At 43.5% G+C, this 26,684-nt stretch overlaps 1 protein-coding gene across 1 annotated transcript in view; it reads left to right on the top strand.

Moving 5' to 3' along the window:
- The window catches only part of dph7 (diphthamide biosynthesis 7), a 32,691-nt gene extending 6,152 nt beyond the window's left edge, over positions 1-26,539 (top strand). The window contains exons 4-10 of the mRNA XM_085908963.1: positions 7,156-7,243; positions 8,568-8,662; positions 8,722-8,879; positions 19,272-19,344; positions 19,408-19,473; positions 19,569-19,741; positions 26,052-26,539. Of these exons, the coding sequence (XP_085765089.1) occupies positions 7,156-7,243; positions 8,568-8,662; positions 8,722-8,879; positions 19,272-19,344; positions 19,408-19,473; positions 19,569-19,741; positions 26,052-26,431 (1,033 nt within the window). The 3' untranslated portion in view covers positions 26,432-26,539. The remainder of the gene's footprint in view (positions 1-7,155; positions 7,244-8,567; positions 8,663-8,721; positions 8,880-19,271; positions 19,345-19,407; positions 19,474-19,568; positions 19,742-26,051) is intronic.
- Positions 26,540-26,684: the final 145 nt, after the last annotated feature.

Here is a 26,684-nt window from a genome sequence, read left to right as displayed (position 1 = left end):
GTTTTGTAAACGGCTCTTCATTTAACAAAACAAGAGTTCAACGAGCCAACAACTACTGAACTTCCAGCCACGGAGGTGGAAGAGAGCTCCATAGAATAGGAGCGGGCGTGCGTAAAAGCCATGTCCGAGCCCCGTCCACCGTCCCCGGACAGCCACCCGGCCGAGCGCCGGCCTCCGACTTCCACCCACGAAGGTGAAAGAGAGCTCCCGTCGAGAAGAACCGGGCGTGCGTAAAACCCATAATAGTTTTTCAAACCTTCTGTGTCATTCCAAATCATTAAATCCTTCAAACCCTATGTCCTCCATGTCACTTAGAAACAAAGCCGCTAATGTTGCCGGTAGTACATGGGGCCCTTCGTCATCTTTGTCATCCCGTGATCGAATCCTTTGCCCTTTATGTAAACAACCGCCGCGCGGTACGGGTGATGTCACTTGCAGTTCAAATGACAGTAATCCCTTGCTACATCCCGGTTCGTTTATCACGGTTTCACTACATCGCGGATTTTTGAATTTTGAAAATTTGTGAAAAAATTCACATATAAGTCGCTCCTGAGTATAAGTCGCCCCCCCACACAAACTATGACAAAAAACGCGACTTATAGTCCAAAAATTACGGTATTTTGGTTCATACATGACCCCTCCGTGAGTCGTCACCTTATCGTGGTGGAGGGGTTTGCGTGCCCTTATGATCCTAGGAGCCATGTTGTCTGGGGCTTCATGCCCCTGGTAGGGTCACCCATGGCAAAAGGGTCCTAGGTGAGGGGCCAGACAAAGCACGGCTCAGAAGACCCCTTATGATGAAAAAGATATATGGATTTCGTTTTCCCTCGCCCGGACGCGGGTCACCGGGGCCCCTCTCTGGAGCCAGGCCTGGAGGTGGGGCTCGAAGGCGAGCGCCTGGTGGCCGGGCCTTCGCTCATGGGGTCCGGTCGGGCATAGCCCGAAAAGAAGACGTGGGTCCCCCTTCCAATGGGCTCACCACCTATAGGAGGGGCCAAAGAGGTCGGGTGCACAGTGAGCTGGGCGGCGGCCAAAGGCGGGGACCTTTGCAGTCCGATCCCCGGCTGCAGAGGCTGGCTCTAGGGACATGGAATGTCACCTCTCTGGCTGGAAAGTAGCCCGAGCTGGTGTGTGAGGCAGAAAGGTTCAGACTAGACATAGTCGGACTTGCCTCCACACATAGTTTGGGCTCTGGTACAAGCCCTCTCGAGAGGGGCTGGACTCTCTTCCACTCTGGAGTTGCCCATGGTGAGAGGCGTCGAGCAGGTGTTGGCATACTTATTGCCCCCCGGCTGGGCGCCTGCACATTGGGGTTCACCCCGGTGAGCGAGAGGGTAGCCTCCCTCCGCCTTCGGGTGGGGGGACGGGTCCTGACTGTTGTCTGTGTCTATGCACCGAACGGCAGCTCAGAGTACCCACCCTTCTTAGAGTCCCTGGAGGAAGTGCTGGAGAGCGCTCCTTCTGGGGACTCCATCGTTCTACTGGGTGACTTCAATGCTCACGTGGGCAATGACAGTGAGACCTGGAAGGGCGTGATTGGGAGGAACGGCCCCCCCGATCTGAACCCGAGCGGTGTTCTATTATTGGACTTCTGTGCTCGACACGGATTTTCTATAATGAACACCATGTTCAAGCATAAGGGTGTCCATGTGTGCACTTGGCACCAGGACACCCTAGGTTGAGTTCGTTGATCGACCTTGTAGTCGTGTCATCGGATTTGCGGCCGCATGTTTTGGACACTCGGGTAAAGAGAGGGGCGGAGCTGTCAACTGATCACCACCTGGTGGTGGGTTGGCTCCGATGGTGGGGGAAGATGCCGGTCCGACCGGGCAGACCAAAACCCTCTGTGAGGGTCTGCTGGGAACGTCTGGCAGAATCCCCTGTCAGAGTTTCAACTCCCACCTCCGCCAGAGCTTTTCCCACGTCCCGGGGGAGGCGGGGGACATTGAGTCCGAGTTCAGCACCTCCATTGTTGAGGCAGCCGACCGGAGCTGTGGCTGTAAGGTTGTTGGTGCCTGTCGTGGCGGCAATCCCCGAACCCGCTGGTGGACACCGGCGGTAAGGGATGCCGTCAAGCTGAAGAAGGAGTCCTATAGGGCCTTTTTGGCCTGCGGGACTCCGGAGGCAGCTGACAGGTACCGGATGGCCAAGCGGAACGCGGCTTCGGCGGTTGCTGAGGCAAAAACTCGGGCGTGGGAGGAGTTTGGCGAGGTCATGGAGAATGACTTCCGGACGGCTTCGAGGAAATTCTGGTCCACCATCCGGCGTCTCAGGAGGGGGAAGCAGTGCACGGTCAACACTGTTTACAGTGGAGATGGTGTGCTGCTGACCTCGACTCGGGATGTCGTGAGTCGGTGGGGGTAATACTTCGAAGCCCTCCTCAATTCCACCAACACGCCTTTCTTTGTGGAAGCAGGGCCTGGGGACTCTGAGGCGGACTCTCCAATCTCGGAGGTCGAAGTCACTGAGGTAGTTAAAAAACTCCTTGGTGGCAAGGCCCCGGGGGTGGATGAGATCCGCCCGGAGTTCTTAAAGGCTCTGGATGTTGTGGAGCTGTCTTGGCTGACACGCCTCTACAGCATTGCGTGGACATCGGGGACGGTGCCTCTGGATTGGCAGACTGGGTGGTGGTTCCCCTCTTTAAGAAGGGGGACCGGAGGGTGTGTTCCAATTACAGGGGAATCACACTCCTCAGCCTCCCTGGTAAGGTCTATTCAGGGGTGCTGGAGAGGAGGATCCGTCGGGAGGTCGAACCTCGGATTCAGGAGGAGCAGTGTGGCTTTCGTCCTGGCCGTGGAACAGTGGACCAGCTCTACACCCTCGGCAGGATCCTCGAGGGTGCATGGGAGTTCGCCGAACCAGTCCACATGTGCTTTGTGGATTTGGAGAAGGCGTTCGACCGTGTCCCTCGGGAGGTTCTCTGGAGGGTACTTCGGGAGTACGGGGTGCCGAGCCAACTGATAAGGGCGGTTCGGTCCCTGTATCACCGATGCCAGAGTTTGGTCCGCATTTCCGGCAGTAAGTCGGATTCGTTCCCAGTGAGGGTTGGACTCCGCCAAGGCTGCCCTTTGTCACCGATTCTGTTCATAATTTTTATGGACAGAATTTCTAGGCGCAGCCGAGGCGTTGAGGGGGTTCGGTTTGGGGACCTCAGCATCGCGTACCTGCTTTTTGCAGATGACGTGGTGCTGTTGGCTTCTTCAGTCCGTGATCTCCAGCTCTAACTGGAGCGGTTCGCAGCCGAGTGTGAAGTGGTCGGGATGAGGGTCAGCACCTCCAAATCCGAGTCCATGGTCCTCGGTCGGAAAAGGGTGGAATGCCCTCTCCGGATCGGGGATGAGATCCTGCCCCAAGTGGAGGAGTTCAAGTATCTTGGGGTCTTGTTCACGAGTGAGGGGAGGATGGAGCGTGAGATCGTCAGGCGGATCGGTGCAGCGTCTGCAGTAATGCGGACTCTGTACCGGTCCGTCGTGGTGAAGAGAGAGCTGAAGCTCCTAAAGCTGCTGCCCCCGCGACCCGACCCCGGATAAGCGGAAGAAGATGAAGGTGAAGGTGGTTCATACATGAATGATTTTGGTTTGTAACGTGATAATTTATTTCCTACCTAGCGAATTTTGGTTCACTTCACTTCATCTTCTTCCGCTTATCCGGGGTCGGGTCGCGGGGGCAGCAGCTTTAGGAGGGACTCCCAGACCTCCCTCTCCCCAGCCACTTCCTCCAGCTCATCCCGGGGGATCCCAAGGCGTTCCCAGGCCAGCCAAGAGACGTAGTCTCTCCAGCGCGTCCTGGGTCGTCCCCGGGGTCTCCTACCGGTGGGACATGCCTGGAACACCTCCCCGGGGAGGCGTCCAGGAGGCATCCTGATGAGATGCCCGAGCCACCTCATCTGGCTCCTCTCAACGTGGAGGAGCAGCGGCTCTACTCCGAGTCTCTCCCGGATGACCGAGCTTCTCACCCTATCTCTAAGGGAGAGCCCGGACATCCTGCGGAGGAAACTCATTTCAACCGCTTGTATCCTGGACCTCGTTCTTTCGGTCACGACCCATAGCTCGTGACCATAGGTGAGGGTAGGAGCGTAGATCGACCGGTAAATCGAGAGCTTTGCCATTTGGCTCAGCTCTCTCTTCACCACGACGGACCGGTACAGAGTCCGCATTACTGCCGACGCTGCCCCGATCCGCCTGTCGATCTCACGCTCCATCCTGCCCTCACTCGTGAACAAGACCCCAAGATACTTGAACTCCTCCACTTAGGGCAGGATCTCATCCCCGATCCTACACCTTGGCGGTCCGATCCCCGGCTGCAGAGGCTGGAATTTTGGTTCCTACCTATTAATGGTGATCAATCACCATTGTTCTGCGTCATTTCACACGGACCCGTTTTAGTGACGGACTACCGGCGAAAATCTGCGCGAGAAAAAGCCAGTTTTGCTAACCTGTTGACTAGTCAAGTTATTGTTAAGTTTTTCTTAAGATTCAAGATGAGTTTTTATTCGCCAGGAATTTTACTTTGGTACATCACAGCCTCTGTTCAACAGTTAGGTGACTAACAACACTCGGGACATGTGCAAAACTTGACAATTATTCTCAAACATTCCCTGATCGTAAACTCCCAGGAGGGCAAGGAAAAACTCAAAACTCCAACAGGGGGAAATAAGAAACCTTGAGAAGAGACCATAGATGGGAGGCTCCCTCTTCCAGGATGGCCAGTCTGCAATGGATGCAGAGAGGACACATAGTACAAACAGTGTAGACAAATCACAAAAGGTGTGGAGAGCAGGATGTTATTGCACAGCAATGACTCTAAGAGTGGTGTGAATTCATCAGAGCAACAGCTTGGGGGAAGAAGCTGTCCCTGTGTCTGCCGGTTTTGGCGTACAGAGCTTTATAATGCCGTCCGGAGGGGAGTAGTTCAAACAGACTGCAACCTGGGTGAGAAGGGTCTGTAGAGATGTTACTTGCATGTTTCCTGGTCCTGGACATGTACAAGTCTTGGATAGATGGGAGGTTGATTCCAATGATCTTTTCTGCAGTCCTGATTGTCCGTTGCAGTCTGTGCTTGTCTTGTTTGGAGGCTGATCCAAACCAGACAGTGATGGAGGTGCAGAGGACAGACTGGATGATGGCAGTGTAGAAGGTCTTCAGCAGCTCCCGCGGCAGGTTGAACTTCTTGAGCTGTCTCAGGAAGTATAGCCACTGCTGGGCCTTCTTCTGGACAGAGTGTATGTGGCAGGTCCATTTCAGGTCCCGAGATATTGTGGTTCCCAGGAACTTGAAGGTGTCTGTGGAGAGAATAGCATTACTGCGGATAGTGAGGGGTGAAAGTGGTCTCGCCTGAAGTCCACTGTCATCTCCACGGTCTTGAGCGGGTTCAGCTCCAGGTGGTTTTAGCTGCACCAGTGGACCAGCCGCTCCACCTCCTGTCTGTACGCAGTCTCATCACCGTCCCGGATCAGTCCGATGAGAGTGGTGTCATCTTCATACTTCAGGACTTATACTCAGGAGCGACTTGTATGTGTTTTGTTTTTTTTTTTTCAAAAAAATGTACTTGATCTTACTTGACACATTACTTACTAGTACAGTTGATCACCTCACATATTTTTAATATACTGAAAAAACGAATAAAGCAATTCACACTTTAAAGCACAATATTCAAGTTCATGAAACAAATAAACAAAACAAAAAAAATCAACTGAAAAAGAAATCTAGTTATTTTCAAACTAAACTGAACGAGGGTGATTTAAATTTCACCATTGGCCGTGACGCAACAACTGGGAGGGGAAAGCACAGGTCTGGTGAAGAGAATTTAGTGTGGTGATGTAAAAAAAAAAAAACAAACAAAAAAACAGTAGGGGCAGCAATGCAATTTAGGATGCAAGCTCTGCTTGTGATGGACAGCATGCGAGCACACATCACGCCAGACATGCAAATCATGAGTCCGAGGGCGCGCGTACGCGGCATTGTTTACACGATCAATGATCGATGTATTTTATGATTTGGAGTGACAGATGGTTTGGTAATATTGTTGCTATATGATAGTTATTTGAAATATACTTTATATATTGTTATATGGGTCTGTGGAATAATTAGACATGCAAATCACAAGTCCGAGGGCGCGCGTACGCGGCATTGTTTACACGATCAATGATCGATGTATTTTATGATTTGGAGTGACAGATAGTTTGGTAATATTGTTGCTATATAATAGTTATTTGAAATATACTTTGTATATCATTATATGGGTCTGTGGAATAATTAGACATGCAAATCACGAGTCCGACGGTGCGCGTACGCGCCATTGTTTACACGATCGATGATCGATGTATTTTATGATTTGGAGTGACAGATGGTTTGGTAATATTGTTGCTATATGATAGTTATTTGAAATATACTTTATATATCGTTATATGGGTCTGTGGAATAATTAGACATGCAAATCACGAGTCCGACGGCGCGCGTACGCGGCATTGTTTACACGATCGATGTATTTTATGATTTGGAGTGACACCGATGGTTTGATAAACCCGTTATTTATGTAATAATCATTTGAATAACTCTGAATGTTACGTTAGGCCCGTTCTCAGACTCTCGTTTGTGTATGTCACGTTAGCATACCGTATCGCTTAGCCTGTTGTTGCTGGTTCGTGTCTGTTTTTGGTGTTGGATTTTGACATACATTTGCCCCAAAAGTGCGACTTATACTCCGGAGCGACTTATATATGTTTTTTTCACGTTATTGTGCATTTTATGGGTGGTGCGACTTATACTCCGGAGCGACTAATAGTCCGAAAATTACAGTACACAAATATGTGCAGTGAGTGATGTGTCAATGCATCTGGGGCTTAGTGTGTCCCAACCATATCATACCACTAAGGGGCGCAATCACCAAAACCGCTCAGGAATCCAGTGTGTCGCTTGAATATTGCCTTTCGAAAATTCAGAATGCAGCAAAAATGAAGTGGCACTGCGTGCAGTCATCTCTCCAACTTGATACATGGTGTGGTAGTGCATTTATAAATTAATGAAAGAAGGGTGTGCTATTCCTCTCTGTACACGGCAGAGGTATCGGCATGAATTTTTGAAGAGGCCCTCAGTCGTTGACTCTGACTGCATCCTGATGTTGCTGAGCTTAAGAATGATTTACTTACCTCCTCAGGTGCCATGTGCCTGTGTCAGAAAAAGTCATTCTGGGACTGGCTGCTGCTACAGGAGAACTGCAGTTGTATGCACTTGCAGACTGCCAGGTGAGAAATGTGCAATCAATATGACATACTGGAAGCTGTTTCTTTTCTGCATTCCGCTGGGCTTTCTTTTAACTCTGACAACATTGTTGGTTATCTACACCAGCGATCTCCAAACCTTTTAGCACCACGGACCAGATTTTTGTCAGACAATAATTTCACGGACCGGTGTTTGATGACGTCACGATTTTTGAAAGAAAACGGATAAATAAAATGGAAATAATGCAAGTAATTTATACTTTCTTGTGTGGCCCGGTACCAAATGATCCATGGACCGTGGGTTGGAGACCAATGATCAACACCAGGGTTCGCCAACCCGGTGCCCACGGGCACCAGGTCGCCCGTGAGGACCGCATGAGTCGCCCGCAGGACTGTTCTAAAGTTAGCTCAAATAGCGGCACTTGTCAGTGAGGTGCATCTATTTATTTTACAGTCAAACCTCGGTTTCCGAACGTCCCGGTTCTCGAACAGATCGGAATTTGAACAAAAAAAAAAATTGAGATTTTTTTTGCTTCGGTTGTTGAAAAAAATTCGGAGGTCGAACCTCGCGAAATGAGACGGAAGGACCCAAGAAAACCTGACCGCGCGGCCTGGATGCCGACTGACTTCGTAGTTATTGTATTTTTGTTACTTTGAGGATTGTATTAACCCCTAATCATGCCTCCAAAGAAAACAAATGGGAGCAGTAAAGCCATCCTAAAACACAAAGATGCTCTTGAAGCAATGCGACAGTGAGCGTCTGGCGCGCTGCAGTTGACAAAATTAAGCTCCCTGCACCCTTAGGTCCACTTAAATTCTGGAAAGTACATCAAGACTTAAAAAATATTTTCTAAATTTCAGCGACGGCTCCGTCACAATAATGCGACCAGCGGGGTGCAGTTGCGCGGTGGGCGACGCGCTATGGTTGTGGGTGACGCGCTACGGCGCTGCAGTTGTGCAATCGGACAAAAATGCGCAAATGAAAAAATGCTTTTTTTTTTTTTTTTTTTTTTTAAAAAGCGTTGTTTTTTTTAGTCTTGGAACGGACACATTTTTTTCCATTATTTGTAATGGGAAAAATAGACATGGAATTTGACCAACTCACTTCTTGAACGGATTGTGGTCGAAAACCGAGGTTTGACTGTATTTTTGCTATTCTTGTCAAAATCACATGTGAACTGGAAATGACAATAATAACACATAGTGAAAGCTAAATTGAGCAATTTGGCTATTTCAGAAGTGTGTGTCAAACTGGTAGCCCTTTGCCTTCATCAGTACCCAGGAAGTAGCTCTTGGTTTAAGAAAGGTTGGTGACCCCTGATCTACACAATAACTGTGTATTCAGTAGAAAGGCAGCAGCAACCTGCAAACTCTGAGCAACGTGGATCTGGGAGCAGGACAGCTGGCTCTGTCCTTGGATTGGTCCACTGGAAGAATGGACAGGTATGGGACAGTTAATGGTGCAATAGGTATATTTTTATACCCCCTGCTCTTGTCAGCAGTAGTGATGTACGGGTGGTGTGCAGCGACTCTGCTGGTTGCGTCAGTGTGCTCTCTTTGGATGAAGGTGCCCTGATGACTTTGGCACAGTGGAAGGCCCACGACTTTGAGGCTTGGATCTCAGCCTTCTCCTACTGGGACACTCAGTTGATCTACTCAGGTAACTTCACCTTTTCCAGAAATTGTTTCTGTCACAGTGGCACACAAATACATGCTGGTTCAAGTTTCTCTTTGTTTTTTTTCTGTTGTTATAATGACTGCCCTCTCCGTTATACCTCAAAGTACTGCAGATTTGGCATTTTTTTTCAACTTTTGTGAACGTAAAAGGGAGGTCAACCCCCAAATTCTCTTTGTCATATGTTCAACACAGTGTTCTAATTAATGTTTTGTTTGTGGAACATGAATTCAACCAGCTCAGTGGCCTAGTGGTAGAGTGTCCGCCCTGAGACTGGAAGGTTGTGGGTTCAAACCCCGGCCGGGTCATACTAAAGACTATAAAAATGGGACTCATTGCCTCCCTGCTTGGCACTCAGAATTAAGGGTTGGAATTGGAGGGTTAGATCACCAAAAATGATTCCCGGGCGCGACTCCGCTGCTGCCCACTGCCAGGGGATGGATCAAAATCACATGGGTTAAATGCAGAGGACAAATCTCACCACACGTTTGATGTTTGTGTGACGATGATCATTGGGACTTTAACTTTAACAGAATTACTTAGTTTTCTGAAGCTGAGCAATGATTGGTTTTGACCTGCAACATGGTAACTGTGGTGTCATTTTCAGTCATCAGACATAGTCCACAAACGCAATATTAATCAGAATGCCATGTTAGACTAGACATACAACAGGCATGTCCAAAGTTTGGCCCACGGGCCAAATCCGGCCCCCGGTCAGATTTCATACGGCCCTCAGCTTTGGTCTTATAATGTATTATCAAAGTCAAAGTCTGATATATTGTCAATTTCTTCACATGCCAAGACACACAAAGAGAAAAAAACTTCATTTCCAACTGTCCCACGGTGATAAGACATATTACATCACAGACAAACAAAACATCCAAGTAACAACACAAGAAGTAAAAACAAGAAGGCACATACAATGAATAAATAAATACATAAATAAATAATTAAACAAGAGGAGCAAAAATGGAGCAAGTGTGCATACAGCAGACAGTCAGAATATAGTGCAAGAATAGTGCAAGGCAGCCAACGTGGCCCAAAAGGTCAGTACGTTACGCAGCCGAGGGTGGAGGGGGGGAGAGAGTTCAGGATCCTAACAGCCTGGAGTATGAAGCTGTTGGTGAGTCTGGTGGTGCGGGAGCGCAGGCTTCTGTACCTCTTCCTAGAGGGCAGTAGATCAAACAAAGTGTGAGCGGGGTGATTCACATCACACACAATCGTGGTCACCTTGCGGGTGAGATGGGAGGTGTAAATGTCCTTCAGGGAGGGGAGTGAAACACCAATAATCCTACCAGCTATGTTCACTATGCGCTGCAGGGCCTTCATGTTGTATTTGGTACAGCTACCACCCCACACAGCGATACAACTGGAGAGGACGCTCTCAATGGTGCCACGGTAAAATGTGGTCATAATGGCTGGTGGAGCACCTGCTCGCCTGAGTTTCCGCAGGAAGTACAGGCGGCGCTGAGCTTTCTTTGCCAGTGATGCAGTGTTGGTGGTCCAGGAGAGGTCTTCACTGATGTGCATCCCCAGGAATCTGGTGCTGCTCACTCTCGCCACCACAGCACCGTTTATTTATGGCCCGGAATTTAAAAAATCATGAAACTGAAATTTCTCCTATTACTAAAGGGTGGCACCACCACCCCTCTCTGCTCATTTCTGCCATGGCGACTGCAAAGAAAGCAAGGAAAGTTGACATTGAGGGCCGTCGCTTTCAAGAGAAATGGGAATTACGATACTTCACTGAAAATCAAGGCAATTGTGTTAATTTGTAACAAGGCGGTTGTCTTGTTGAGGATTTCAACCTAAAGAGACACTATCAGACTAAACATGGTAACACATATGACAAGCTAACAAGGAGTGACTGCGCTATCAAAGTGAAGCAGCTCCAAACTGAATTGGCATCACAACAGCGATTCTTCTCGCGGGGCTATGAGTCAAAAGTAAATATTACTAAAGCAAGCTACGATGTGGCCATGTTAATACTGTTGATGTTATGAACCTGTAGACATGACACAAACTATTACTTTCTGAAAGATATTGTAAATGACAAGAGGAAAATTAACTTGTTTTAATAACAGACAACTTTGCATTACTTATAACTATTGGCCCCCGGGCCCCTTCACTTTATCAAATCTGGCTCTCCTTGCAAAAAGTCTGGACACCCCTGACATACACCATATTATTGTAAAGAACATTTTGAGGTTGACTTCCCCCTTAAGGCCAACTTTTGATCAGGAACGAGTATGACGTGATAAAGTGTCATTTGAAAAGGGATAAAAGGCAGTGTTAATCAGACTTTTCACATAATTTGGCCACTAAGTTGGTCACTTTGTGAAAACATCTACGACTGTCTCAGAAAATTTGAATATTGGAAGAAAGTTCTTTATTTTCTGTAATGCAATTAAAAAAAAAAAAAATGTCATACATTCTGGATTCATTACAAATCAACTAAAATATTGCAAGCCTTTTATTATTTAAATGTTGCTGATTATGCCATACAGCTTAAGAAAACTCAAATATCCTATCTCAAAATATTAGAATAGCATGAAAAAGAATACTAGTAGGGTGTTCAACCAATCACTTGCATCGTCGAATTAACTCGAAACACCTGCAAGGGTTCTCTGAGCCTTGAAAAACACTCAGCTTGGTTCAGTAAACTAAATCACAAGTATGGGGAAGACTGCTGTCCAGAGGACCATCATTGACACCCTCAATCAGGAGGATAAGACACAAAAAGAAATTTCTCAAAGAGCAAGCAGTTTCAAAGAACATCCACAAAAAGTCTGTTGGAAGGGGAAAACGTGGCAGGAAACGCTGCACAACCAAGAGAGATGACCGCAGCCTTAACAGCATTGTGAAGAAGACAGTGGACTGAAGCTGGAGTCCAGGTATTAAAAGCCACTGTTCACAGACGTGTCCGGGAAATGGGCTACAATAGCCATATTCCTATGGTCAAGCCACCTCTGAACTCTAGACAACGGAAGAACCGTCTGACTTGGGCTATGGAAAAGAAGTACTGGACACTCGCAGAGTGGTCCAAAGTCCTCTTGTCAGACGAAAGCAAGTTTTGTATTTCATTTGGAAGTCAAGGCACCAGAGTCTGGTGAAAGGCTGGAGAGGAGCAAAATCCAAGTTGCTTGAAATCTAGTGTGAAGTTCCCACAGTCAGCGATGCTTTGGGGAGCCATGTCAGCTGGTGTTGGTCCACTGTGTTTCATCAAGTCCAGAGTAAATGCAGCTGTGTACCAAGAGAATTAAGAGCACTTCATGCTTCCGTCTGCTGAAAAGCTGCATGGAGATGATGATTTCATTTTGCAGCATAATCTGGCACCTGCCAAAACCACCAGTAAATGGTGTACTGACCTTGGTATTACTGTCCTCGATTGGCCTGCCAATTCCCCTGACCTGAACCCCATAGAGAAGTTGTGGGGTATTGTGAAGAAGCTGAAAGACATCAGATCCAACAATGCAAATGAGCTAAACGCCGCTATTGAAGGGCATCCATAACACCTCAACAATGCCACAGGCTGATTGCCTCCATGCCACACCGCATTGATGCAGTAATCCATGCAAAAGGATTCCCAACCAAGTACTGAGTGCATTAATGGACATTTTCAAATGTTTGATTTTGTTTTGCTGTTATAAATCTTTTTTCTTTACTTGGTCTGAGGAAATATTCAAATGTTTTGAGATAGGATTTTTGAGTTTTCTTAAACTGTAAGCCATAATCAGCAATATTAAAATACAGTAATCCCTCCTACTTCGCGGGGGTTACGTTCCAGACCCACCCGCGAAATGGGAATTTCCGCGAAATAGAAACTAGATTTTTTTGAGCTATTCTTGGAAGATATTCTATTTTTATCGCTGACATCAACCAGCTCGCTGCTAGGGGACTTTCATATCAATGGACTGTGCGCTCCGCATTCATGCCTTAGCGACGAGACTAACAGTGTATCGCTATGTCCAGATGAAGGCCACCGCCGGTGGAGAGTGTTATATCTTTACTATTTTCCAGGTTCTGATGTAGCAAGCATGGTTCGGACAACGACGTGATGGATACTGCTTTATTCCTTTCATCACAGTCAGTTCACTGGCCGTACATCACAACACTGAACGTCCCCGAAGCTCCCCCTCCCACATCCGGGGTTTTCCCACTACGGAACATGAGTTAGTCCAAAATATACAACATCTCTAATATACAACAGAGAGAACGCCCTGAAGTCACATGTGACGATAAAGTATACTGTACTGACTCTTTAATTTATTCATTTCAAAACAAGAAAACGACTTTTAAACATAAGCTATCATTATTAAAGGAAAATGAAGAAACTCAAGTGGCCACGAAACCTTGTGAAATGATGAAATTTCTGCGATAAAATCATTAATTTATTTTTGAAAACCCGCGATACAGCGAAGCCGCGATAGTTGAAGCCGCGAAATAGGAGGGATGACTGTAATAAAAGGCTTGCAAAATTTCAGTTGATTTGTAATGAATCCAGAATGTATGACATTTTTGTTTTTTAATCGCATCACAGAAAATAAAGAACTTTATCACAATATTCTAATTTTCTGAGACAGTCCTGTATAACTGCTGTCCAACAAGAAAATTACCGTATTGGCCCGAATATAAGACGACCCTGATTATAAGACGACCCCCTCTTTTTCAAGACTCAAGTTTGAAAAAAGACTTTTTGAACACCAAATTTAATTTTTATACAGAAAGTAATTACATCTGAAACAAATGATTTTTGTATTTTTCGGACTAAGTATAAATTTTCAGAATATAAAAAAGGGAAACTGCGATAAACAAACCGCGATGTAGCAAGGGATTGCTGTAATTTGAATTTCAAGTGACGTCAGCGGCGCAGCGGTTGTTTACATAAAGGGCAAAGGATTCGATCACGGGATGACGAAGATGATGAAGGGCCCCACGTACTACCGGCATCATTTGCGGTTTTGTTTGTAACTGACACGGAGGACAAAGCGTATGAAGGATTTAATGATTTGGAGTGACACAGAAGGTTTGAAAAACTATTATGGCTGTTACGCATGCCCGGTCCTACTCTACGGAGCTCTCTTTCACCTCCGTGGATGGAAGTCGGGGGCCAGCGCTCGGCCGGGTGGCTGTCCGGGGACAGTGGATGGGGCTCGGACATGGCTTTTACACACGCCCGGTCCTACTCTACAGAGCTCTCTTTCACCTCCGTGGATGGAAGTCGCGGGCCGGCGCTCGGCCGGGTGGCTGTCCAGGGACAGTGGACGGGGCTCAGACATGGCTTTTACGCACGCCCGGTCCTACTTTACAGAGCTCTCTTTCACCTCCGTGGATGGAAGTCGGGGGCTGGCGCTCGGCGACGGTGGATAGGGCTCGGGATATGTCTTTTACGCACGCCCGGTCCTATTCTATGGAGCTCTCTTACACCTTGGCTGGTAGTGCCACCTCCGGGGATGGAAGTCCACGCCGCCACACGCCTGGAAATCGATGCCGGTGCTTGGGGCCATGTGGCGGTGAACTATCTATGTTATAGTTATTTGATATATGTTATTTCGTGTAGCAACTTGCATATGTTTTTATCATTACAGTTAAGTAGTTGTTGGTTCGTTGAACTCTTGTTTTGTTAAATAAAGAGCCGTTTACCAAACCCACGTCTTTGCTTGTACTTTGTTAATGCTACAATATAGTTATATCTGTGGAATAATGACAAGGCTGACGTCAGGGCGCACGCACAGCATTGTTGACAAAGGACGAGGAATTTGATCGATTGATTTAATGATTTACAGTGACACAGATGGTTTGAAAGTATTATTGCTTATATAAAACGTATTTAATATATAATTTATATATTGTTATATGGGCCTGTGGAATATTTTGAAGTGCAACCGCTGTCAGCGGTGCGCACCTGGCCAGCATTGTTGACATAAAAGACGATCGATAGAATTAATGAATTGTAGTGACACAGATGGTTTTATAAACGTGTTATTTATGTAATAGTTATTAGAAAAACTCTGAAAGTCATGTCAGGCCCGTTCTCATTTCTTCGTTTGTGTTTGTCACGTTAGCATACCTATCGTTTGTTGCTCATTCATGTTTGTTCTTGGTGTTGGATTTTGTCAAATAAATTTCCCCCAAAATGCAACTCATACTCCGAGCGACTTATATGTTTTTTTTCATGTTATTGTGCATTTTATGGCTACTGCGACCTATATTCCAGAGCGACTTTTAATCCGGAAAATATAATATAACAATATATTCAATGATGTTGAATAAAATAAATGGGTAAACTGATGTGTTAAAATGATAAGTGGGAAATGGGAAATAAATGATGAGAAATAAATTGAATAAAATGAGAAATAAATGATGATAAAATGGGATAAATGTTCATGTGAAAAAATGATGATATATGGGTATAGTGATGAAGTTGCCCAATGTGGGGCTCGAAGCCACGACACTAAGGTTAGGATTCTGATGCTCTACCAACTGAGCTAATCAGTGTTCTTCTATTGAAACGTTGGAATTTGCTCAATGTGGGGCAAAATGGTAGCAAGCGCGTGAATCTGTGTAATGACAAGACGCCCAATGTAAGATTCGAACCCTCTACGGGAAAATGGCTCGTGTTGAATGTGCCATTTGAATTAATGGGGAATTTTAAGGGACAGATTTGCTAATTACGCAAAATGTTATGAACAAGAAAAATGGGAGGAAGCATGACGTGAATTTTTGGAAAGTTGGAACGGGGTGAAGCATTTGCCTTCGCTTCGCCTTCACACAACAAGAATTTGCAATTCCTGAAGAAATTGCGTGTGAAGGTGAAGAAGTTGAATAAATACTTGGGGAATGCTGCAGAATGATGTTGAAAAAAGTTGAACCGGTTGAAAAATTTGAGTAGAAAAACCAAAGTTTGGAGAATTTGGTTGAATTTCAAATTTGAAAAATTGAAATTACAATTGAAAGTTGGAATGGGTTGAATCGGTTGAAAAAGTAGAAATTAGAGTAGAAGAACAATATTTTGGAGAATTTGGTCGAATTTCAAATTTGAAAATTTGATCTGATGCTCTACCTACTGAGCTAAACAGTGACTTACTATTGATGCGGTGGAATGATGCTAAATGATGAGAAATAAAATAATTAAAAGATAAATAAAAATGGTAAATTAATTATGATGTTGAATAAAATAAATGTGTTAAAATTAATTAATAAAAAATGAATGAATAAAAAAAAAGTGGGAGGAATAAGTTGTTTAATAATAAGAAAAAAATAATAATAATAAAGTAGAAAAACAATAGTGTGAAGGCCTTCGCCTTCACACTAACTAGAATTTGCAATTTCTGGAGAGATTGCGTGTGAAGGCAATGACACTTCACACTATTGTGGGACTCGAACTCACGACTTACTATTGATGCGGTGGCATGATGCTAAATAATGAGAAATAAAATCATTAAAAGAAATAAAAATGGTAAATTATGATGTTGAATAAAATAAATGATTAAAATGAATAAATAAATAACGCTCAATGTGAGATTCGAACCCACCCGGGAACATGGCTCGAACTCACGACATTGAGGGTGGAACTGAGCTAAACAGTGACTTACTATTGATGTGGATGCTAAATGATGAGAAATAAGATGATTAAAAGAAATAAATAAATGAATGAATATAAAATAACGGCCAATGTGAGATTCGAACCCACTCGGGAAAATGGCTCGTGTTGAATGTGCCATTAAGAATGAATGGGGGATTTTAAGAAACTAATTTGTTAATTACACAAAAAAAAATGGGAGCAAACATGCCGTGAATTCACGGAACGTGTGAAAGTTGGAATGGGGTGAATCGGTTAGAGCATGTGGGAGTAGTTAGGTGTCAAAAAAGTGGGAGTGGGAATTTTAGTTTCAACCCGGCTTGTTTTATTAATTCTAAGTTTCTATTGGTTTAGTTACCTCACTTTTTGTTGTTTGAATAACATTCAGTACAGGTAAGTACTTCGAAAGTAATGTAAATCTAATTTGAGTTCACTTGAATCCACTTTTAAAATCCCACCATTTCACTGATTTTGTTCAAACCAATTAATATTTCAATAACACCATTACTGCATCATCACATATATGGTTCACAAAAATAAAAGTGACAAAATGTACAAAACACAAAACAATTCAGCAAAAGACTGAACGACTTTCAATATCTAAATGTCTCTATATCCCTTCAATTGGCTTCTCCTGATTGTCCTGAATAGTCAGTCAATCCTTTCCGAATCCACTTCGGTGTAGCAGAGAAAAAAATGGATAGATCCTACCAGGTTCGATGAACAACGTCCAGCGAGTGCTCTCCGCTCCTGCGTAAGAGACAATTCAAAGGCATCTTTGGTGGCTCGCCATCTTGCGACTCGCACAAGAAATCAGCTCAGTTATTAGTTCAGATATTTCTGAACCAACTTTGTTTGTTGGTCTGTTTAGAAGATATTTACAATGTACTTTCTTTATGACTGTTTTTATTAACAGGTTCTTATTTTACAAGGCTATGTTAACCTTACATGGGTTACATAAACACGGAAGTAACAGCACAAACTAGGCGGGTCAAAAAACAAAACAAAAAAAAACATACCAGTAGTCATCAAAGTCACTTTGTATTCCTCTTGTCCACTGAAACCAGAAAAATCTTCCTCCTCAGTGTCCGAGCCGCAGTGTTCAAAATTTGAGAAAAAAGTCGCGGTGTATAGTCCGGAATTTACGGTTCTCACTTTGTGTCAAAGACGCACATGATCACAGCAACATACTCAGTCGATACCAGCAACCTTCAACTTACCGCTGCGCACAAGCTCCAACAATCGTGATAAGCTGAGGTAACTCACATGAGACTCAAGACGCGGTGACGTAATTTTCCAACATTTTAACATCAACATAGGAACCTTTCTAACAGCTATTTTTATTTTTCTTCTTTATGACAGGGGTTCGCTTTGGCCTGGGGAGTTAAGTTCAGCATTTGCATTAAAGATATCTGGCGCGTCTAGCGTTGTGAATGGGTATAATGTCCAGACCCCGAATGTAAGACAATCCCCCGGTTTTTCAGTCTTATTTCAATGCAAAAAACACCATCTTATATTCGGGCCAATACGGTATATTCTAATATGATAAGATGACAGACTTTCAATGTGTGTCAGAAATCTTCTAGGACTGGTGACAGCGAAGATACATTCCAAACCCAGTCTGAGAGTTTTACCCTTGAATGTAAGATTTGTAAGACTTGCCTGACCTGGCCCCATGTGAGTGTAAAGGGGATCATAACGCTGACCAGTTTTGAAGACGTGGATGACATAAAAATGGTTGTGGCGACAGACCTGCAGAGAATCCTGGATTATTCGGGAAGTGTCATAGACTCCAGGACACGGGTGGGCAAACTTTTTGACTTGCGGGCCGAATTGGATTCTAAATATTGACCAGGGGGCCAAACCAGGAGTGGATGTAGTGTTTGTGTGAAGTAATATAAACAACATGTAAAGGTCATTGCATAAGGTTTTTTGGCCTTTAGTAGGTAGTAAAGCCTGGATATTCAAATTTAGCTTTTTGAAAACAAATGCATTTATTAGCAGCATAAAAAAAAAAAAAAAATCACCATAAAACTTCTATTGGTGATTCTCATTAAATACGACACTGTTATTATGAATAACAGTTTCCATCACTTCAGACCTGCAGGTCAGATTTAAAAAAGATTAGACTAATAAAAGACTCGACACTCAGTGTCCACCTTTCTTTTCCTCGGGCCACTCATTTTACTGGAAGGATTCCAGCGGAAGGTTTGTGAGTGGCATTAGCTTAAAACTGTATCTGAAAGCTCAGCGTGCGGATTATGAGAATGCTGACGTCACAGGCCACACGAAATTCGGTACTGATAGAAATAGAGCGCGGAGTGCGCCGGATCCGTACTACTGAGTACATACACGCACCTGTGAGTGTGCACTGAGCTTTCTGACACGGCTTCTGGGAGTCAATGCGTGGGCAGGCGTTTCCCCATCTATTGGGGAAACGCAGTCATTGCAGGGAAAATGACGAAGAAAAAAAAATAATTAATAATACAATTTATTCAGGTTTGGTGGGCCGGATTAAACGGCCCCACGGGCCGTAGTTCTCCCATGTCTGCTCCAGGATGATTACTTGGAAAATGTAAAGACTCAATTTGAAATATCTTTTGAGCCACCATCCCTCTGACTTTTTTGACATACCTTGTATGCATTGACCTCAATGGGTTATTCTCAAATCTCTTAGTTGGAATGTTCCTCGCTCCTCTAAACATCAAAAGTGACCGGGAAGTTGTTCTCGCACCTTCATTATTAAGGAGCATCTCAATTGTCATGCGTGTGTGCGTGTGTTCGTGTTTTGGCAGGAGGAGATGACTCTAAATTTAAAGGCTGGGATCTCAGGATTGGTCCCTCCAGCCCTACTTTTATCAGTAAAAGGTAATTAATATCACTGTTCATTTTGATCACCTAAAAACAAAACATTTATAATTTCTATCAAAGGCATTCAATGGGCGTGTGCAGCATTCACAGCAACCCACATCGTGAACACATTCTGGCTACTGGCAGGTGAACTTCAAAGTTAATAGAAAATATGTTGTAACTGCATTGTGTTTTATTGTTAGCATGGGTTTGTCTTAACCCTTGTATTTTTCCTCCCACAGCTATGATGAGAAGGTTCTGCTGTGGGATGGCAGAAATATGCATGAGCCTTTCAGTGAGAGTTTGTTAGGAGGTGGGGTGTGGCGGCTAAAGTGGCATCCGACTCACCAGCATCTGCTGCTGGCAGCGTGCATGCACAATGACTTCCACATACTTCATTGTCAACAGGCCATTGGTAAGTAGGGTACAAGAACATCGCAAGTACATTTTTAAAATTCAAATTATTTTGATATTTTTAAGGAGAAGCATCTGGAGGGTGATACATCTAAACGATTAATCAATTCAGTTGACAACTATTGTAGTGAAGCAGTTGTTTAGAGTAGGGCTGTCACAAGCAATTTTTTTTAAGAATTGATTATTCTGCCGATCATTCCATTGATTACTCAAACAATTGAAGAGCTCCCGCAACTCAAACTAGGCACACACTACTTAGTTGATTTATTTTTTTTCAAGGGGGGCAATACGCATGCATCTACCAAAAACAACTAAGTACGTGAAGGCTGATGTATGTTAACCCTATTTTCAGTTAAAAGTAATGAATGTCACCAGGCAATGGTGTCGTGTTCGCTCTCTCGCCAGGATATCTGCTTCTTGTGGGCGTTTAGACTGCTCCTATACATAAGTCTGCATTGGATGCCAGGATATATTTAAAAATATATATAATACAATACAATATAATGCAATACAATACAATAATCCCTCACTAATATTTAAGAATGGCTTTCAAAATTAGTGTTGCCGGTCGGACCATTGGGTATGCAAGGGGGAGAAGGTTGGGCGTGGTCTGGCACAACTACCGTATTTTCCGGAGTATAAGCCGCACCTGATTATATGACGCACCACCTAAAATTAGGAGAAAATCTTATTTTGTTCATATATAAACTGCACCGGGCTATATGACGAATGTGTTTTAATGTTTAATCATTATTTGTAAGAAAATATACACAAAGAGGATCGTCAGGAAAGAGGTGGTTATTTGGGGAAGCATACCTTTTATTAACATAACGTTTAATGACAGATGAAGGAGCTCTGGAAACATACAAACACGCATAAATCTCAGCAACGACCATGATAAACTTGATAAACATTAGCTCACTGCCCTCTAGTGGCCAGAAGAAACCTCTACAGTACATGCAGCAGCTCTACCTCCTTCATTAAGAGCAGGTTGACTGACTTAAACTTAAAAGCGGCATCATATGCATTTCTGTTTTGCCCCATAATGAGGGTTTGTGTATAAAAACTTCCTTTCTTCAGTAATGTCCGTCTTGATCTCGCTCTGTCTCTTGTACGTGTCAGTTGTGCGGCACTATTTGCCTGGCGGACGGACATGTGCTCAACACACCACAATTCTCCCCAGTGACCGTGTGTCTGGTCACATATCCCTTCGCCCTGCAAAGTCGTGCCGCACAACAGCGGTCAACAACCTTTTTACTAAGGAGTGTATGTGTACAAGACATCACAAAAATCACCAAAAATCTATAGATCTATCTATCTCTAATCTAATCTATAGACAAGCCACATGTTTCAAAGCTTGTAGAAAAAGTAGCGGCTTTCGTCCGGAAAAAACAGTACAAACAGTACATTTTTTAACCGATTCAACCCGTTCCAACTTTCAACTGTTCATACCTACCTATTCCACAACTTTTAAGTTACCAACAATTCCAAATTTCAAATTTTGAACAAATTAACAAAATAAACTAAATTTATTTGTTCATAACATTTACCGTTTTTGCATAATTAGCAAATTTGTGCCTTAAAATCCCCCATTCATTCTTAATGGCGCATTCAACACGAGCCATGATCCCGAGCGAGTTCGAATTTTGACATCTGACAACTTTTATCATGATTTCTTTCCTTAACTCATTTATTTTATATTTATTTATTTTTCATTCATTCATTTATTTATTCATTTAATTTTAATTTAAAAACATTTACCATTTATATTTCTCGTTTAATAGCATTATTCCACCACAGCAACACTTAACAAAAATTCCACATTTTTCAAATTTGAAATTCAACCAAAATTTCCTTTTTCCACTCTAATTTCAACATTCTTCAACCGATTCAACCCATTCCAATTGTATTCACTTTGTTCAACTTATGCATTTTCGCTAACTTTTTCAATTTTTGTCCGATTCAACCCGTTTCAACATTTAACTCCGAAAGTGACAACTAGACAGCCGTATATTTCGTTTCGTTCCAAATTTCAAAACTTTTTGGCGCAATTTTTTTTTAAAATTCCCATTCATTGTCAATGGGGATTTATAATTTGCTCTAACTTCTACATTTTTCAACCGATTCAACCCATTCCAACTTTCAACTCTTCATATTCTTCCTCCCTATTCCCCTAATTCACCCTTACCATAAATTCCACTTTTTCAAATTTGAAATTCAACCAAATTTTCCAAAATTTCCCTTTTCCACTCTAATTTCTACATTTTTCAACCGATTCAACTCGTTTCAACTCTTCATATTCTTCCTCCCTATTCCCCAAATTCACACTTACCATAAATTCCACATTTTCAAATTTGAAATTCAACCAAATTTTCCGAAATTTCCTTTTTCCACTCTAATTTCGACATTTTTCAACCGATTCGACTCGTTTCAACATCATTCTTCGGCATTCCCCGAGTATTTATTCAACTTCTTCACCTTCACACGCAATTTCCTCAGGAATTGCAAATTCTAGTTATTTTACACATTTTTCAACCGATTCAACCCATTCCAGCTTTCAACTCTTCAGATTCTTCCTCCCTATTCCCCAACTTCCCACTTCCCAAAAATTCCGCATTTTCAAATTTGAAATTGCACCAAATTCCACCAAATTCTACAAAATTCTGTTTTTTCCCTTAAAATTCCACATTTTTCAACCGGTTCAACCAGTTCCAGCTTTCAACTCTTCATATTCTTCCTCCCTATTCCCCAAATTCCCACTTACCATAAATTCCACATTTTCAAATTAGAAAGTCACAAAAAAGATTTTATACAGAATTTTAGAATTTAATCGTCTCAGTTGACAGATGACTTGCCTGCACTAATGTGAAGGGTGATACTGAGATCTGGACTGCAGTACATAGGTCAGGTCAGGCTCAAAGGCAGTGGTTTTGATGCGCAAGTTGTCACGCAGGTGAGAGTCAGTTAGTCGTGTTCTCACGCGGTTCTTGTTAAAGTTCATAACCGAAAAAGTCTTCTCACACAAATACGTTGATCCAAACAAGCTCAGCATTTTCTTAGCAAATGTTCAAATCTTTTGGAACTTGCCTTCATCCAGCTGGCGGTAAAAGTCTGCAGTAGAAAGCGTTTGGTAATGACCGCGGCACTCGGCGTCACACTGCAGCTGAATAAGCTCCAGCTGCAGGTGGTCTGTAACATCATCAGGGTCCACAGAGAAAGGAGAGGAAAAAATTGCAATCTCTTTCTCAATAGCTGCAAAATCCCGAAAGCGGTGTTGGAACTCCTCAGCCAGAGATGAGATGTCTGCTGCATACCTCCTTGTTTGCGCGTTGATGTTGCTTTGTGGAAAGCTGGTCATGATTTCCTGCAGTGCGTGGAAATCTGTAGTATTGGGCTGCGTTTGTGACAGGTGCCTTTGGAAAAGTTGCAGCTTGATTCCAAAGGCTTTGATGTGTGAATAAAGTTGGCTTACCACTGCATTTGGCCCCTGAAGGCTAGTGTTCAGCACGTTCAGGTGCTTTGTTGTGTCAATTAAAAAACCCAAATCAGCCAGCCAAACTGGGTCACATAGTTCTGGGATTGATTGTCCTTTTTTTGCCATGAACTCTCCGATTTCCTGCCTAAGGGAGTAGAAGCGCTGAAGTGCAGACCCACGACTGAGCCATCTCACGTTGTTGTGATAGACAACATCTCCATATTCAGCCTGGATGTTAGTTAGAAAATGTTGAAACTGACGGTGGCACAGGGCTTTGGAGCGAATATAATTGATAGCCTTTACAACCGGTTTCATAACATGATCATATTTGAGATGTTTGGCACATAAAACTTGCTGGTGAATAATACAATGAAGTTTTACTGCTTGACCTCCTTCTTCGATGACTTTGTTACAGATATGGGTTGATAATCCAGTCCAGTACTTTTCGTTGAATGGCGCGAACACGCCTCTCAGCTGTCCACGCTGCGCTCAGCTCGTCTTCACGATGGCGACATAGTTAGCTCATTGATTTAGTTAATGATTGACCCTAGTGTGACCCCAATGAGCCCTGATTGGACCGGAAGTGACCCCAGGTAACCCGAAAGTGACCCCCAATAAACCGGAAGTGACCCCAGGTAACCCGGAAGTGACCTTTCTAAACCGGAAGTGACCTCAGCTAAACCGAAAGTGGCCAAAATTTAACCAGAAGTGACCCAGATAAACCGGGAATGACCTTTTTTCAACACAAAGTGCCCTAAATAGCTACATTTGCGCTAACTTTTGCCCAATTCAACCCGTTTAAACATTTGCACCCCGAAACTAAACCTTTTGAAGCCATATATTTCGTTTCGTTCCAAATTTCAAAACATTTTGGCGCAATTTATTTTTAAAATTCCCATTCATTCTCAATGGGGATTTATCATTAGCTCTAACTTCTACAACTGATTCAACCCGTTCTAACTTTCAACTGTTCATCTTTTGCCTACCTATTCCACAACTTTCAAGTTACCAACAATTCAAAATTTTCAATTTTGAAATTCATGCCAAATTCTCCTAAATTTTGTTTTTCAAGTCTCATTTTTACATTTTTCAACGTTCCAACTTTCATCTGTTCATCATTTTCCTACCTATTCCACAACTTCCCGCTTACCAAAAATTCCACATTTTCAATTTTGAAATTCACACCAAATTTTCCAAAATTTCCTTTTTCCCTTCTAATTTCTACATTTTTCAACTCGTTCCAACAACATTCAGCAGAATTCCCCAAAAAATTATGATTTTTATTATTCTATTTTATTCTCCTCATTTTCTGTCCTTCTTCCACACAATTCAACCCATTTACTCCATTCGACCTTTTATGTATTCCAAATATTCACGATGAGTGCTTCTTCTTTTCTTATGCTAAAAATTCTCAGTTTTTGCAAAATTCCCAAATTTCCGACAAATTTTTCCCCATTTATTCTTAACGGCACATTCAACATTTCACATTTACGTCGTTCCAGTTTGAAGTTCACATCATTCAGCACATTTACATCACATTCGGAAAGAATCTCGACATTCCCCAACTTCCCACTTCCAAAAATTCCACATTTTCAAATTCCACCAAATTCTCCAAAATTCCGTTTTTCACCTCTAATTTCCACATTTTTCAACCGATTCAACCCATTCCAACTTTCAACTCATCTTTTTACTCCCTATTCCCCAAATTCCCACTTACCATAAATTCCACATTTGCAAATTTGAATTCCACCAAATTTTTCAAAATTCCGTTTTTCACCTCTAATTTCTACGTTTCTCAAGTAGTTCAACTCGTTTCAACATCTTTCGGCAGCATTCCCCAAAACGTTATTCAAACATTTTGCCTTCCCATGCAATTTCTCCAGAAATTGCAAATTCTAGTTTTATTTAATAATCAAGTCAAAATGGTAAAAAACTAAAGCCTGATTGCTACTTGTCAGGTCTAAGTACGATCAGACATTAAATCACATGCTGGAACAAAGAGGAGAAGACAACCAGGATAAGTTTACTCGCGAGGAGGATAGAGAAAGGAAGCTCAGTTACAATCTCTATCAATTCTGAGTTCGTACTCCTCTTTTTAATGTTTTGGTTGCCCTGGTTACAGAGGCGTTGCTACACTAAACACTTCAACACACTTTAAGTAAATGTGAGGTAACTGGTATACAGTTCCTTAAACAAACATTGAGTAAATATGGGATAACTTATATGCGACTACTTCCAACTGTATATAACATTTAACAAAGAAAAACAGTTCCAATCAACAACAATGTATGAATCAAAGCTACAGTTAACCAAAAGGAATGAAGTTCCTTTGCGCCTATACAAAGAAGCTCTGCTCATTGTTAGTGAAGGGCTCTTACAGGAACAACACACAAAGATAAGGACAGGAAGGATACATAAAACTGACGGGGATCAAAAGACATCCCTGGAGCTAAATAGGGCACACAGAGACGAATAACCATCTGCACTCGCACTCATACCTAGGGACAATTCAGATTCTTCAATCAGCCTACCAGGCATGTTTTTGGGATGTGGGAGGAAACTGGAGTGCCCGGAGAAAACCCACGCGGACACGGGGAGAACATGCAAACTCCACACATGGAGGGCAGGAGGTGGACTCGAACCCACACCCTCCTAACTGTGAGGCGGACGTGCTACCAGTTGCTCCACGAGCCGCCTGTTGAGAATTGTTTCCTGTGAAATATAACAAACAACCAGTTAACCATTTTAGTGATGGAGAAAATGAAAACCAAACGCCAGGTACATTGAGAAGTGTTGACATTTTCTGAAACACTCAGCGCCCTTATTTTCCCCTCAGAGTCCAACAAAGAGACTTGTCCAGTTGTGGCGTCCTATATCCTTCACAACTCTCTGGCATATGGAGCGGACTGGTCTCGACTGTCTCTGAAGGAACCTGCTCCTCTCTCCCCTCCCGCTACAAAACCAAAGGAATGCCTCACAGACAGTAGCGGACACCTGCGGATCCAGTACGAGTCTCCCACTGCCAGCTTTGACACTTCCCTCGAGGATGATTGTGGTCAATACATCCCAGAGGGAATTGCGTCACCATCTGCCAGCTCTAATGCAGGCGACAATGTCACACCTGATGATGATTCTTCATTGTCATTCCTCCTTGCAAGTTGCTCTTTTTATGATCATATGCTTCACTTGTGGCAATGGGACTGGGCACCAGTTTAAGCACAGGTAGAAATGGATCATTGTTTCGTGTGTGTGTGTGTGTGTGTGTGTGTGTGTGTGTGTGTGTGTGTGTGTGTGTGTGTGTGTGTGTGTGTGTGTGTGTGTGTGTGTGTGCCTGCATTGAATAATGTACAGTTCTGCAGTATCATGCACCACTTGTGTTCCTGTTGATTGGCTTTTTAGCAAGTGCTACTCTAATCAACAATGTTGTGATATACTCGAAAATGGTGTCGCAAAACAAATCAATGCACAT

The sequence above is a fragment of the Syngnathus leptorhynchus genome, chromosome 4, assembly GCF_054491065.1.
Source record: "Syngnathus leptorhynchus isolate UIUO chromosome 4, UIUO_Slep, whole genome shotgun sequence".
Taxonomy (NCBI): Eukaryota; Metazoa; Chordata; class Actinopteri; order Syngnathiformes; family Syngnathidae; genus Syngnathus; species Syngnathus leptorhynchus.
This window is presented reverse-complemented; position numbering and strand designations above follow the sequence as displayed.